The following is a 14,658-nucleotide window of genomic DNA, read 5'->3' as shown; positions in this document are numbered from 1 at the left end:
CAAACAGCAGAATCCGGAGAATGGAAGATACCAGGCGGCCTGCTGCACGATGGCGGACCCGAACACCAAGGTGTTTGAGCAATACCACTGGAATGGTCAGATGAATCATTGCGATGGCGATTGCCCTGGTGGGGAGACCAGTCTCTTCAGCTCGTGGTCCGGAAGCGGCGCCGTGACGTGCCCAAGCTGGGATCCGTGGATGACACTATACACTCGATACGACCGGCAGTATTGCCGCACCGCAACTGCCCTCGAAGGAGCTGAATGGGATAAGTGCGACTGGTTCAGGAACACGGGCTCGGTACCCGCCGACGCCGGGCCAAACCACTGCCAAGGTGGCTGCCCAAACGGCTGGTCCAGGCTTGCACTCCGGGACAAGGACTGCCACACTGGGGCGATGGCTTACTGCTGTCTCTCTCGGTATCGATCGGACGCTACCCCCCAAGAGAGCATCGAACATACGGGCAAGCTCCTCGACAGCTTCTACGACTCTCCCACCTGTCCGAACGACAACGAGATCTTCCGTGGCAAGTCAGAGGCGTTGTTCTCGCTTGGCGTCGTTAGCACTATCCTCATGGGCTACGACCCGATCATCGAGCGGCAATGGGACAATCACATAGCCCGGGGCGGGGGCAAGTGGCCTGATCTCACGTCCAGCCGTGTCCAGTCCCTCTTTCGAGCCATGCGGAAGACAGTGTCGGGGCTGACCGAAAAGGCGCTGGGCCGGCCTCTTTTGTGTGATACTGATCAATGGCAACGTTTTGCCTCCAGGGGTGGCTTCTCACAGTCATTCACGAGCAGCGGCCCCGTTTGCATCATAAACTTACTGGCCGAGGATCCTGACTACAACGGAGCTGACGATGGGGGGGATGACACCATCAACCGTGGTCAGGCTGCTGAAGTCTCTCTGCGGGACGAGTTTGGAAAAGACCGTGAAGTATTGGACCGCAGGTCAGACCGCGCGCCCATTTACATTGACTGGGTGAGCAACACGATGGTGGGAGTGCTTAGGCGCTGGAACTACCAAGCACACAAATATCCATCCGGGCAGAACGGCAATACCCTCCAGGCCGCGAGCGGCAATGCAGATCGCTTTGGGTACAACGGTGGCAACAATGGTGGCAACAATGGTGGCAACAATGGTGGCAACAATGGTGGCAACAACGGTGGCGGAGTTGACTGCGAGTTGTGTGTCGATGTTCAGTTCAGCAAGCAGACGACTATCAGCACGGTCAGGTTCGTTAGTAAGTAAAGGATGCTGTTAAGCGGCCAGTCTATTGACATCAGACTTTAAAAACTGACTCACGACAATCAGCTGAACATGTGGTGGAACTCCAGAGTATAAAGCAGTTCTTCATGTTCTGCTTGGATGGCTATCACGAAGGCCTTCAACGGGATAGGTGGTCGAATCTGCCAGACACACTGGTTGGTAACATCGACTCGATTTGGAAACCGCACGGCAGTGACACCATGGCCATGGTCCAGGTGATGGATTTCATCATAGAAGGTGACAACTTCTGGTGGCAGCAGAATCGCGAGACTCCCATTAGCGAGATACTGCATGCCCTTGGTTCAAATGAGAACCCGCTCGTTCTCCGCAATCTGCTGAGCGACATCAATGGCATCAAAGCAAAGGCAAGTAGTTCGCGATGATGGAATTTCCGTCACACCGGCTTCCGGAGACTCCTCGCCCTGTATCCCAGCCTTTGCTGAGATCGTACTCAGGTCGTTCCGCGCTCATTGAGATCTCTGAGCTAACTCGAAGTCCATGGGGCGCATGGTTTTGCAGTTGTGGGTCCTCAGTGCCCCGATATCTACCAGGAAGGTGACCGAGGTTGGCGGCGATGTGTTGAATAAAGGCGGTTACGAGGCTGCGATCAATCTTTGGAAGAAAGTAAGGCCGGCCACGTCATCACCACTAACTGACAGAGCGGATATTAATCGTGCGATCAAATTCTAGGTGCTTTTCGTCTGGGACTATCTACACGGCGTAACGGATGTCCTCGCGGAGATCGTGGATGTCGTCTCGACCATTCTCTTCCGTGTTAACCAATACTGGTCGGACAAGTACAACAACGGCCTTTCGCTGTACCTCTCTGAGCGGTGGGAGGAATTCTTCATACTCCACTTTAGTCGTATGCTGCGCTGGACCAAGTGGTACATGCGTCATATCCTCATTGAGCCAAAGCAGCGTAAATGGATCGACCACCTCCTTTCAGGGACAACGAGCCTGCAGGAGACTCTAGACTTGATATGCGCTATCATCACCGCCCAAACCATTCTCCGTCGTCTGGACGCAATCGAGCCTATCCCCGACAGCACGTTTTCGAGTGGTGACGTGCGGCTCGCCATGTTATCCATGTAGCCGATGTATATTCCGCGAGGAACCTTGAATTGTCCGGCAGAACATCTGCAGTATTACATTAGCCGAGATATATAGCCTTCATCAACATCATCTTATGCCTGCTCGCCCAAGCGAGTATTGCCGAATGACGTGGCTACAGCGCCTGACAGTGCCCTTGATGACAAGAAAGCCGACGAACAGGTTCATCCTTTGACAAAGATAGCACATTATCTTTGCTAGCGGCTTTCCCCCTTTGCACCGTGGAAGACAGCTGAATGCACACGCCAGATAATTGCGACCACCCACCGTGCCAATTTGCCCATCGCGGATCTGTGCAATGGCAATGCTTCTACCCGCGCTCGCTTATGCCTGCACAATTATCCCCCAGGTACATGTCAGATGTCGGGAGCACGTGCACAACGCCTGGGTAGTGCAACCATAACAAGCTCGTGTCAGTGAACAAATGCCACATACGGGTTGAGCCAAGACAGACGATGTTCAGGGTAAGGGCTGTTGTGGACAGGGGTTTCGATTTGGTCTGGCGGCCAAGTGGCCCTGGGCTGGCATACAAGAGGGCGACCCCTCGACTTGGAGAGGCCCTGCCCGGGCTCTCTCCTTCACCAGATTGCTCCTCTCATAGCATCCGCATCACAGCAGCCATGCGCGAGTGCTACTTTCCCGCCAGCATGCAAATCCACGTCGAGTCGGGCCTTCGTCTCGATCCTGCAGACTGGAAGCTCAAGCACTCGTTGGCCGATTGGGACTTGATCGAAAAGGCAGTGGCTTGTGACAGCGACACGGTCCCTCTCAGTGATGGCGACCGCCAACGACTGTTGGACGTGTGCGGCACATTCTGGGGTCGTGCTCTCGGCCAGCCGGCCTCGCTGACCCCGCGCGAGCGCCGAATCGCCAAAGGATGGCCTTCCGAGGATGTCATGGCTACAAACGTCGCTAAGGTAGCACCGGGACTTACGCCAGAGGTTTTCCTCGCCAAGGTGGCTAAGGGCGCAGACTGGATGACTCTTGCACAAACAGACCTTATCGACCAGCGCTTCAACCTCCTAAGGCCGGGACAGCGCCGCACGTGGTACAGCATGGCTCACTTTGACCGCTACCGCGCCGGGTGGCTGCTAGCTTCTGCAGAAGAGCGCGACGCTTACCGCAACTCCCAGCTCAGAGGCCAGCTGCTCCGCAGACCAGGCTTCGTCCTTGACCAGACTGCGCTGAACGAGAAAGCTGAGGCAGAGTGGGAGAGGAACCATAGTTCGCGAAGCGATCTGCGAGACCAGCCACCGTGGATCAAGCATATTCTCATGTCCACGCTCTGGGATGGATTTCAGCTCAACTATGGATTCCCAGTCTACTTTACTAGCGAGCTGCACGCAGCCCTCGAGGAGAAACTGGTGTACGGCCGCGCACTGTACGGCGACAGTGAGAAAGGTAAACTCTTCGAGTCACCCGTGGTCTTCATTGCGTCATATCTCAGGAGCAAGATCTTCCAATTCGGCAACTTCATCGAAGTAGCTAAGCAGGAATGCTCCAGTCCGAGGGACGTCTGGATAGCCCGGCGCCTTAAGGACACGACGAACTACATCATCTCGTACACCCCTCTGCCGCAGGACGACGGTGCCAGGATCCGATATCTCCATCGGATGGTGCGATATGGCGGAGCTCTCGAGGAGGGCGAAGAACCAAAGTGGAAGTCCCACTGGCTCGACGAGCAGTATTTTGTTGTCCTCGACGCCTCCAGCCTACCGCCGGTGTCCGATATCTTGAACAATACAGACAACTCCACTGATGTTACCGTCTGGTTATACGACGTCGACTGGGATCCCCCCAGGGGTGCCACGCATGATAATGACGGCTACGCAGGTAGAGTCAAGGTCAGCCTTGGCTATCACCTCTATGTCGGGCTCTACCCGTTCTTGCTTCGCCCAGGCTTCACCCTGAAGAAGGTTTGGGCTATCAAGTCATCCGACGATTACATGTACCGAATCAAAGACTTTTCCGCGATAGCTTAGCGTAGACGAGGAGAACACGGGTTATCCAGCATGTCCGAGGGCGGTGCCGAGTCATCATGATAACACGACAGATTTTGTAACAGAACCACTCTCCCTTGGCAGCGCGACCGTTATTTAGTTCTTGCTACATTTGCTATACAGAGTGCACGGTCACCCTTTGAGATCTCCTCAAGCAGCCGAGAGCGACGGGCAGGCTGCCCCTTGCAGCGCGGGTCACGACGCTGACGGGACGTGGCGGGTGGGGAGCTCGTCGAGACTCAACGGCGGCGGTCCTTGTTGTTCCGATATCCTTTCCACCGGACCGGCCTTCCTTTCCTCTGACTTGGATCCGGTCAGATGACTCGTGACAGGCAAATATGCAAGGTCTGCTCGTTAGCGTGCAACTGAACGAGACTCGGCTCGGGACTCTGCCCCACCATCATGCTCCACGTCCGTATTCGCCAGGGTCAGGCGGGCCGGCAAGGAAGTGCCTGCGATTAAGGGGACTGAAGCAAGTGCCAAGGCTTGCAGGGCAGGGAATCATCCTGTGGATGAGCCGTTGGTCGGGCCAAGTGGTCCTTGGCATATCAAGCTAGGCGCGGCCAGAACATGAACGCGGGAGGGTGCCGCTACCCTGTCAACCAACATAATGGCACCTTGACGGTGATGCTGACCGGCTGGAGGGCCTGTGCCGCATGGCCATTGGGCGACGACGGGCGCCCCTGCACCGACTCTCCTGGATCTGCACGACGATGGAGCGGTCCGAGATGGTTGTTGGTCACATCCAACAAGTACATGGAGGTACAAGTCGCGTCTGGGAGCGCAGAACCCATCAAGGCTATCCCCGACAGGACAGGCCTCTGCCCCTGTTTGCCGGCGGAGGTGTCATCAACTTTTCCGCGCCATCCAGCTCTGGGCCAACATCGTCCACTCAGGTGTTAGTAATCTCGCATCGCCTTTTGTGACACTCCGGTGTAGATACTCGTGACCGCCAATCTCGGCAGGCAGGGATTTGCATGAGTCCACGACAATGGGCGCGCATATGGATGACCGAGTCTACCGAAAGGACTCCAAGAAGCCACGGCTCGACTGAAGGGACTCCATATCCTTCGTGCCAAGGTTGTGAACAATCCCTGAGCCCGCAGGACTTTCCTTCTCGAGACACACCTAACAGACCATGCAGTGCAGTACGGAAGGCGAACGACCCGGGTGGCTTTCGTATGCTAGCATACTGCTGCGACGCTAAGATTGGTCGTGCTAGGGGGATCTAGGAACTTCGTCGCGTTGATGGAGTCAAAGGTGCGGTGTTTCTGCGTCAGCCTTGGTATATAACAGCCGCGGATGCTCACAGCGCTCCAGCTCAGAGACGTTTAGAACATCGTCGACAGTCGCAAACAAAACCTCTCAGCCACTTTTTTCCTTGCGGCTATCGTCATGCGGTCCACGGTCTTGTCTCTTCTGGCCGCCTGTCTGCCTGTTGCCTGGGCAGGTCCTGTAGCGGCCAGACAAGCATTTGAGGTCGACCCCAACACGACCAAGTACTGCACGTGGTACCACGACGTCATTGAGGGAGACACCTGCGAATTTATCCTCGCTTCATGGGAGATCTCCCTGGAGACTTTCATGCGCTGGGTGGGCTGAACCTTGTGCTAGGAAAACTTTTGACTTGCAAGAAGCGATGGCTAACTCAAACACTCCAGAATCCATCCATCACGGCCGGCTGCGGTAACGTCCAAGTAAACCACTCTTACTGTATCGAAGGTATGATATTGTTCACAACTCAATGCACTCCTGATGGAATTGGATCGAGGCTGATGTCCGGCTCTGCCACCATCTTCCACAGCGATCGGCGAGCCTGCGCAGGCATCGACGACAACGACATCGAAGCCTCCCGCGGCCACCGCCACCGCGCCTCCGACAACCACCAAACCCTCCACAACGGCCGCCCCAACCCAGCCCCCGACGCCCGGCACGAGCACCGGTGCCAACGGGGTTGCGACGCCGCTCCCGGTGCGCGCTGGGATGACAACAAACTGCAGGCGCTTCTACAAGGTCCAGCCCGGCGACACGTGCGACGCCATCATCGCTGCCGCAGGCATCTACGGACCGAATTTCTACATCTGGAACCCCGAAGTAAAGGAGGACTGCTCCGGGCTCTGGGCGGGCTACTATTGCTGCCTCCAGAACGTCGCCGGCCCTTCCATCACCCTCACCCCGGCGGTCCCTTCCACCACTACCGCGCCGCCGCCGACCACCCCGACCGGCAACGGGGTCACCACCCCGCTCCCCATCCAGAGCGGCATGACGACAAACTGCAGGCGCTTCTACAAGGTCCAGCCCGGCGACACGTGTGATGCCATCATCGCCGCGTCAGGCATCTACGGACCCAATTTCTATATCTGGAATCCCGCCGCCAGGAGCGACTGCTCCGGGCTCTGGGCGAATACATTTTGTTGTATAGGTAACACCGTCGGCCCGTCCATCACCCTGAGGCCTCCGACCCCGACCACGACGACCAAGCCGCCCGCGGGCAACGGCGTCGCAACGCCCACGCCCTTCCAAGTCGGCATGGTCTCGAATTGCAAGAGCTTCTATCTCGTACGCAGCGGCGATACATGCTCCAGTATCGCCTCGGCCAGGGGCATCTCCGTCAACAACTTCATCCGCTGGAACCCGGCCGTCGGTGCGGGCTGCACGGGCATGTGGGCGAATACCTGGGCTTGCGTGGGGCTGATTTGAAGTGGCAGACCACTGTTGTCTCTGGATGGCAAGTATCTGAGCAAGTCCCCCTTTGCGTCATGGGGGCCCGAGAGGCATCGCCCTGCGCAGGGCTCGTTTGCAAAAGGATTCTGGTGACGTGCCCCGGCGCACTGCTGTAGCTAGTTTTCATTCGTATTCGACCTTGGCCTGAACATTATAAAGTCTCGCGTTCACTTGTCTTGAGGAATGTGTAATTAGAAGTGCTGCCACGCCCTCGTTCGTAACACCCTGTGGACCCCAGTACGGCAACTCCCTCGAAAAGAACAATTAGAGTGTAGCGCTTGCTACTACAAAGTGGTTAATCATTAATGTCTGGTTGTTACCTTTGTCTCTCCAGAAACACCATGCATCATTGTGACAGTGGGATTGCAGGCTGCAGCCAATTCTTCGCCAAACACTCTCGTTCTCTCACAAGGGCGTTCCTGGGGTAAAATTGCACAGCTGGCAGGGTGCTACAATCATAATAAGGGCAAAGAACAAGATAAAGAATGAATTACGCCCCTCCAGGCCGCGACTATCTGAAACCATCAAGGAGGCAACGGGGATGTCCGCGGACTGGAACCCAACATGATCCTGAGCCGCTGAGGAAAGCTCGTGTCACTCAGAAGCAGAGAGGGACAGCGTCAAAACTTTTTTTTTGAAAAGAAAGCTGCAATGCCGTTGTAGATGGAGCAAGAAGTGTTATGGGACCATCTACCAAGTGGATAGGCTGAAATTCAGCTCGAGTATGAGTATTACAGCAATTCCACATGTCGCTGTTCAGACAGACGAAGGGACGGCAGTTCGGAATTCTCCTGGTGCTATCCTGCTGGTCGAGAGCCGAGTTCTCGTGGTCTGGCCACTCCGTATCTTGTCCTCAGGCACTGCACCCGACCGCCCGAGCATTAACCGCGAACAGTCTAATCACTGGTGCTGCTTCTTAATTGAGACCGACAAAGAAACCTGGTCAGTTGGTATTGGGGTCTGCGATGCTTTTGAACACGACAGCAGTCCCTCCCAGTGTGCACTTGATCTCATTGGACTCGGTGTCGATTCTGGAATGCCGGGCTGCAAGAATCCTTGCCCGCCACGAACCCAGCTACCTCCCCGATGGGGCTGTGATGGTTCACACCGAGGGGATCCTCAGCCGAGTCCGTCGCTAATTAAATACTTCTCGGGCGCACCGTTGGCCTTGAAACCCAAGAGGAGAGGCTAGGGAGCCCAAACCACGGTATTCATCCAACCCAGAAAGAGTAAGCCGTTCTTGGCGCGGATCTGCATGGATGTAGACCTGGTAGGAACGGCTGTGACAGTCGTGGTCATGAATGGACTGACACGAACAGTCGTGGGTGGCACGTTGGCACCGGCAGCGACTAGACCCATACAGCTGCATGCCAATGTGATGCGACTTGCTGGAGCCTGCCTGCTCAGGCACGCCGGAGTCGGCGCCGCAGCAATAACAGCGCGACGGCCAACCGGGTCTCCTACAAGGGAGGGTTGCGCCTCTCGGCGTGCTGCTTGAACGCCCATGGCAGCAGCAGCGGCGCCGGGGCTCAGGTAGTTCTGGCAGTACTTTGATGCGGCGCGGGCTGACTTGGAGAAGGACTGGTGCGTCGTGTGCGGTAGTAGCCCCAGATGTAACTAGGCAGGGCGAGCAGCCCATGGTGGTGGGCGAAGGGGTCGGGAATGTTGTGTAGAGGTGGCAGTGCCCTTGCCAGGCGCCCTTTACAAAGGGTGAGATTGGCCCCAGACCCCCAACATTTGAGGTCGCTCCCGCGGGCGGTGTTGCAGGTCTGGGCGAACTGATCTTGCGAGTCGAGGATGCCCTTGTAGGCCTTGCGGGCGTAGTATCCTGCAGGCGCGCAAGAGCAGCCGAACCTGACGTACTCAGACCATTGGAGGACGCCACAAGTCCAGAAATCTCCGGGGCTCCATTCGCTCCACCTGCAAAGCATCTGGGACTTAGGCCCCGAAGGGTAAAAGGCCAGGTACAGACCCGCCTTCTTCGGGACTTTTTTGAAACTTTGCGAGATGGAGAGAGAGAGAGAGAGGGATTTTGGTGACCTAAAAACTTGACTGACTTGGCTGACACTCTCTTTTTCTCCGCCCAGGTTGGACCCCTGTCATGGCGCCTGCAGCTCGCGGCCTCGGGGTTGCCCATGATCCCCCTCTTGCCCTTGATCATGTGGGTGCCACAATCACCTGCTTGGCTGGTCAAGCACGACGGAGGACGGTACGACCGCGCCTTTGAGGCGCTGCGGCGGCTGAGACGGACGGACCTCGAGGCTGCGAGGGAGCTGTTTCTCATCTACCAGGCAGAGAAGCAGCAACACATTGCCAACAAACCGCTCAACCCAGAGGCAGAAACAACAATATCAACACAATCACAATCACCAGCACCGTCAGCATCGGAAGGACTGCAAACCCCGCCATCCTCCTCCGCCTTGACCAAGCTCGTCCAGCTCGTCACGGTCCCGCGCATCCGCCACGCGACGCTGGCCGCGCACACCGTCATGATCGGCCAGCAGCTCTGCGGGATCAACATCATCAGCTTCTACAGCACGTCCATCTTCACCGCCGCGTCCTTCACCCCGCTCGCGGCCCTGCTCGCGTCGTCCGGCTTCGGCCTGCTCAACTTCCTGTTCGCCGTCCCGGCCATCTGGACCATGGACTCGTTCGGGCGGCGCAGCTTGTTGCTGTGGACGCTGCCCGTTATGGGTCTGTGTATGCTGCTCGCGGGGGTGTCGTTTAGTCTCCCGCCTGCTCATAACATGGGTGGTGTTCGTTATGGTAGTGGTAGTGGTAGTGGTGGGGATGATGACGTTGTACTGGCAGGAATAATGACGACGACGACAGCGACGACGACGACAGCGACGACCGTGTCCGCACGGTTCGTGCTGTTAGCGAGCATGGTGTACTTGTTCTGCATCGCGTACTCGCCGGGTATGGGCCCCGTGCCGGCGGCATACTCGGCCGAGGTCTTCCCACTCTGCCCTGCGCGGGCCGACAGCAAGTGTGCAGCGCATTGCTATCAGAACCCTGCGACGCCCTGGTCGCTCGATCATTGGCCCGCTGCAAGGTTCGTTCGACAGAGGGTTCTTGGGCCGCGCAAGAGGGTTTGCGCTAGCCCCTTGCTCGGCATGAGCAGAGCGGTGCATTGCCGCTCGGCTCCTGGCTTCATTGATAGAACACCTCTCATGGTCGGGCGCAGCAAACGCGTGAGTGACAACCTTAACTTCGACATAGATGGGCACAGGTCGGTATCTTGCAGGGCCGCAGACAAACGACGCAGCCGCACCAGAAGGAAACAGAAAGAAAGAATACGGCAGTGTCAGAATGACTCGGTCCACCCATGGGCTCTAGCGCATCGCCGCCTGTGACGTCTGCCGCAAGGGCATTCCGTCCCATTCGATCATGCACCGGCCCGTCACTAAGCTCGTCGGCTGGGTGGAGCGCGGGATGAGTGAAGTTGGTGGCGTGCGGCCATTGACAAAAGTTCATTCGTGCTTACAGCATCTTGTTGGAGACTGTGTTGGCTCGGCCAGGTTCTCAGTGGCAGGGTCCAAGTGATGAAATGTGGGGCATCCACCATTTCTCCGACAGGCCCGGGCTTTGCGCTCGTCTCCCAGAGTTGGCTCTCATGTTGCCAAAGGTTGCAACGGTGTTGAGTTGTGGCAAAGACTTCTCCGAGATAGGAGGACGGAGGAAGGCACAAATTTCTGGTTAATGTCGCAGTGCGGCATTGGGCTGGGACAGTCTTTTTCAGCAATTGGAGCCAATGCTAATGGATGCGAGCCCGACCAAGGCGGACTCCGATGCCTTTACGCTGAAGTTATTTGCCGATGACGGAGATGGCGGTGGTGTCTACTTGGCACCGCAGCTTAGACGGCATACGCGCTGAGGCGCCGAGCTGTAGTTGAGGTTTTCTGCGCCACACTCGCCAGAACGGCCTCAGAGCAAGGGACCAGCAATCATCGGCCAGTCAGGATCGCCAATGCAAAGCAATGCCTCCAGAAAACAGCCCCGCGACGTGCTGTGCATTGCGCGGAGACTGTACAAATGGGTATTAGCTGGTTGTTTTATCTGGTGGCGTCCTTCACACAGGCGAGACAGACTGGCTACCAGTAAATGTCAGAATACTTTCAGTGGTCGGACCTGTAGGAGCGTCGCGCCGCCTTTGGGACCCACGATCAAGGACAAGCCCGCTTGTTGGAGGAGACGTGTACTGGCTCTTGATTCAGCTGGATGACACGTGGTGGCAAGGGCCATGCAGCCTGCAAGCCATATCATATCAACCATCCATGCAGGATGGTTCTCTCGTTTGACAGCAAGGATTGGCCCACGTCCAGCAGTGGTATGCAAATAGCCAACGACGGCGTCACTGGTGCTATGAAGACGACGAGGGTCTGATGTATGCCATTTGCAGTAAGCTCGAGTCTACTCATTGGCCCAGAATAGTACCTAAACGATGGGGCAGCCCTGCAACAGCATCATATCCTGTAGAGGGCACATCCAAGACCACAGAGCTTTGCGGAATTCTGCCGAGTCATCTTCCCGAGCTCCGAACATTGTGCCGCCCAGAGACGCATGCAAGGAAAAGGTTTGTGCTCACGGCACGTGTCTGGGAACGGCTGTTTTGTTGTCGTACTCTGAGTGGTATTTATGGTATTGGCGGCGACTAGGTACAGGGGCTGGCGTTACACTCGGCACACCCACCGAGTATGTCGGCGTGCTGTATGAGCTCACACCATTCGTGAGTTCCGGTACGCTGGGTAAACGCCGCGGCTGGTCTTGGTGGGTGTGGGTTGGTGTTTGTGGATGCAACGACAACGGCGATAGAGGGGCGGCAAAGCTATATGTCTTCCTGATGGTTCGCGGCGCCGGTATTGCTTGCGAGTGTTGTAGGAAGCTTATCGTCCGCGCGGCACTAGGGCGATTGTGGCTCTGGCCGCAGCTGTGGTAAAACTGGTCCTGGCGAAAAGGTCGAGTGCGGGTCGGAAAGCGAGTGGGAATGCCGGTGGTTGCGACTTGCGGGCGCTCTGTTATTCCCTGGCTGTTCCTCGATGTTGACGTCGGATACGCAGGGAGGGGTCACTCCAGCCCTCTTCGCCATGTCTACCTCTCCCAGCTGCCAGTGCATTGCCTCTGCCGCACGCCATGGTATGGCCATCTCCTCTGCGATCTTGGCCCACATCTCCTGTTTAAACCTTTATGAGTAGTTATGGCATGGTTAGTTTGGGAGTCCGGACGACGTCGCCGACAGTGGTCGTAGTTGTGAGGCCCGTCGCCGCTGGCAGACACCCGGTCGCTTACCTCTCGTAAAGCTTTGCGAGCTTGTTCTTGCGCTCTTCGTCCCATTCGCTTCGGCGTTCCAGGTAGTTCTGATAGTGCAGCCGACAACTGATGGCGCTACGTCCCGGCAGTCGTTTCGAAATATCTTCCCATTTCATCCCGCTGCCTCTGAGGTCGATGATTAATGCATCTTCCTCTGCAGACCATTTGCTCTGCTTCTTTGCAGGCAAGGCACGGCTTTGCGAGGCCCTGATTTGCTGCTCTGGAGGCGAGTCACTGCTTTGCGGTAGCATGTTGCCCTTCGTGGAGCTCGGGCCTGTCCCTCGATGGGCAGTCGCACTTGGGCTAGATCAAGACTGCGCTGAGGAACGGTCCAAGACGACGAAGGTGTAGCAAAGAACTCATTACTGACATCGAGAAACGGCGGCAGTCTTGCCTTAAAGCTGTTGGCTGCGCCCCCACTGATACAGTGGGGGCGCAAAAATAACGCGAATTTCTCCACAAACGCGCATCGACGCGCTTCTTGCCACTTGCAACCCATTCAGCACCACCACCTTCAATCGACCATGGCGACACCACAACGACCGCTGAAGCCATTCAAAAAACATTCCACTCCTCGTACGAGGAATCGCGTTTGGGCAGCATTTTCTGCGGGCAGAAAAGCTGCCCTTATCGCCGAGGATGAAGGCATTCTTGTGAGCCTAGTGTATGGCATTAAAAGACGGTTCACCGCGCAGGATTGGGGGGTATCTCCTCCTGGCCGAGGGCGCCCTAGCCTCCTTACCTCGCACGACAAAAGGCGCATCAAGGATGCAATCAATCAAGACGCTTTCATCTCGATTAGAGAGCTAAAGAAACGGATAACTCCTCATGTTTCTATCGACACTATAAGGCGGTACCTCAAGGCGGACGGAATCATGCACCGTAAGGCTGCACAGCGCCCCTTTCTAACAGAAGACCATGCTCAAAAAAGACTCCAATTCGCGCAGAAGCATCGTGATAAACCGCCTACGTGGTTTCGTCGCATTCTATGGAGTGATGAGTGCTCTATTCAGCGCGGAGATGGGCAGAGTCAGAAGTGGGTTTGGCGGCCAAGAGGTCTGCAAATCACACCTACCTTCAAACCACGATAACTTAGTCCACAACTGACCATTTCAATCCGTTCCAGGCTCAAAAGCAATAGATCCCAAATATGTACAAGGCAAGACAAAAAAAACGCGGCATTCCCTTATGTTCTGGGGCGGGATCCGGTACGGAAACCGGGGGCCACTTGTCGTCCTCCCAGGAGACCCCGACGCCAAGAAAGGCGGTGTGACGGGCGCAGTTTATAAGGACCATATTGAAGAATACTTGCCGACGATGCTTGATTACGATACTATCTTCATGCACGATAATGCGCCTGTTCATACAGCCAAAGTGGTGAAGGAATGGCTCGATAGCTCTGGGATCGAGGTGCTTGAATGGCCGCCATACAGCCCAGATCTCAACCCCATTGAAAACCTCTGGTGGTGCCTCAAAGACCGCATCCACAAGGCCGACCCTCAAATGGCATATATGACGAAGTGCAAGGCTTCATTGGATTACCTTGAAACAGTCGCAATGGCTGCCTGGGAGCAGATAGAGGTTGAGCTTGTTAACCGCGTCATCGACAGTATGCCGAAACGACTAGCCGCGGGTGATAGCCTCAGACGGCTGGTACACCAAATATTGATTACGTCATCGGATGCAGCATTTGAAACACTACAGAATGCACTACTTACCACCATAATAGCTGTCGAAATGGCTTCAATACTAATAAGTGAAGTTGGTGCATGTGGTGTGGTGGTGCGGGCCGGATTTGGCGTTTTGCGTTATTTTTGCGACCTCCCTGTAACATGAGCGATGCAATGGCGTGTGAGCATTACCAACAGGCGAGCAAGTTCAAAGGCAGAAAACACGCAGGTTATTGCGCGGGCGTGGTTACACACTAAATGGGCTCCCAGGAACCTTGCCATTGAAGGCGCAGACAAGGGTAAGCTTGCAAAGGAAAAACGGAGCGGAAATGGCTGGGACCACGTCCCGCCGGTGTAGGCAAACGTTCTGATCCAATTCGGGTTTGACGACCAACATGTGCTAGGATAACTTGCAGTCCCTGGAGAAGGCACCTACAGATGCAAAGGATGCTGCCTAACTTCTCGTGGGCGGACCAGAGCTACATCTTCAACAGTGGTAGACCTGGCCAACGGGTGACAGTTGGATACTGAGCGGCTATGAACTGGTTGCTGCACACAGCTGCCACGAAGC

General features: G+C 56.2%; 5 protein-coding genes across 5 annotated transcripts; 3 read left to right on the top strand and 2 right to left on the bottom strand.

Moving 5' to 3' along the window:
- The first annotated feature begins 1,842 nt into the window (after positions 1 to 1,842).
- On the top strand, positions 1,843 to 2,463 carry B0I36DRAFT_337906 (uncharacterized protein). The gene is made up of 2 exons (XM_046155711.1): positions 1,843 to 1,894; positions 1,961 to 2,463. The coding sequence occupies exon 2, from the start codon at positions 1,998 to 2,000 to the stop codon at positions 2,244 to 2,246; it is 249 nt and encodes an 82-aa protein (XP_046006123.1). The 5' UTR covers positions 1,843 to 1,894; positions 1,961 to 1,997; the 3' UTR covers positions 2,247 to 2,463.
- Positions 2,464 to 2,977: 514 nt separating this feature from the next.
- Positions 2,978 to 4,491, top strand: B0I36DRAFT_337905 (uncharacterized protein; the record flags this gene model as incomplete). The annotated part of the gene is made up of 1 exon (XM_046155710.1): positions 2,978 to 4,491. A coding segment is annotated over exon 1 (1,357 nt), but the record flags the coding sequence as incomplete, so codon positions are not given.
- Positions 4,492 to 5,778: 1,287 nt separating this feature from the next.
- On the top strand, positions 5,779 to 7,083 carry B0I36DRAFT_369018 (uncharacterized protein; the record flags this gene model as incomplete). Its single annotated transcript, XM_046159702.1, has 3 exons — positions 5,779 to 5,976; positions 6,045 to 6,105; positions 6,188 to 7,083. 3 exons carry the CDS (start codon positions 5,779 to 5,781, stop codon positions 7,081 to 7,083), a joined length of 1,155 nt encoding a protein of 384 aa, XP_046006121.1.
- Positions 7,084 to 8,049: 966 nt separating this feature from the next.
- Positions 8,050 to 8,780, bottom strand: B0I36DRAFT_337901 (uncharacterized protein). Its single transcript, XM_046155709.1, has one exon. The coding sequence runs from the start codon at positions 8,744 to 8,746 to the stop codon at positions 8,243 to 8,245; it is 504 nt and encodes a 167-aa protein (XP_046006120.1). The 5' UTR covers positions 8,747 to 8,780; the 3' UTR covers positions 8,050 to 8,242.
- A 3,230-nt stretch (positions 8,781 to 12,010) lies between these two features.
- B0I36DRAFT_254254 (uncharacterized protein) lies at positions 12,011 to 12,668 on the bottom strand (the record flags this gene model as incomplete). Its single annotated transcript, XM_046150807.1, has 2 exons — positions 12,011 to 12,290; positions 12,397 to 12,668. The coding sequence occupies 2 exons, from the start codon at positions 12,666 to 12,668 to the stop codon at positions 12,011 to 12,013; spliced, it is 552 nt and encodes a 183-aa protein (XP_046006119.1).
- Between the last annotated feature and the right edge of the window lie 1,990 nt (positions 12,669 to 14,658).

Source organism: Microdochium trichocladiopsis (assembly GCF_020744255.1).
Source record: "Microdochium trichocladiopsis strain MPI-CAGE-CH-0230 chromosome Unknown B0I36scaffold_12, whole genome shotgun sequence".
NCBI lineage: Eukaryota > Fungi > Ascomycota > Sordariomycetes > Xylariales > Microdochiaceae > Microdochium > Microdochium trichocladiopsis.
The sequence above is the reverse complement of the archived record's forward strand: the minus strand, read 5'-3'. Positions and strand labels throughout refer to the sequence as shown.

What these genes read in the sequence shown, in the direction of transcription:
- B0I36DRAFT_337901 (XM_046155709.1), bottom strand. Translation starts at nt 8,746, where the DNA reads ATGGGCTGCTCGCCCTGCCTAGTTACATCTGGGGCTACTACCGCACAC.
- B0I36DRAFT_337906 (XM_046155711.1), top strand. Translation starts at nt 1,998, where the DNA reads ATGTCCTCGCGGAGATCGTGGATGTCGTCTCGACCATTCTCTTCCGTG.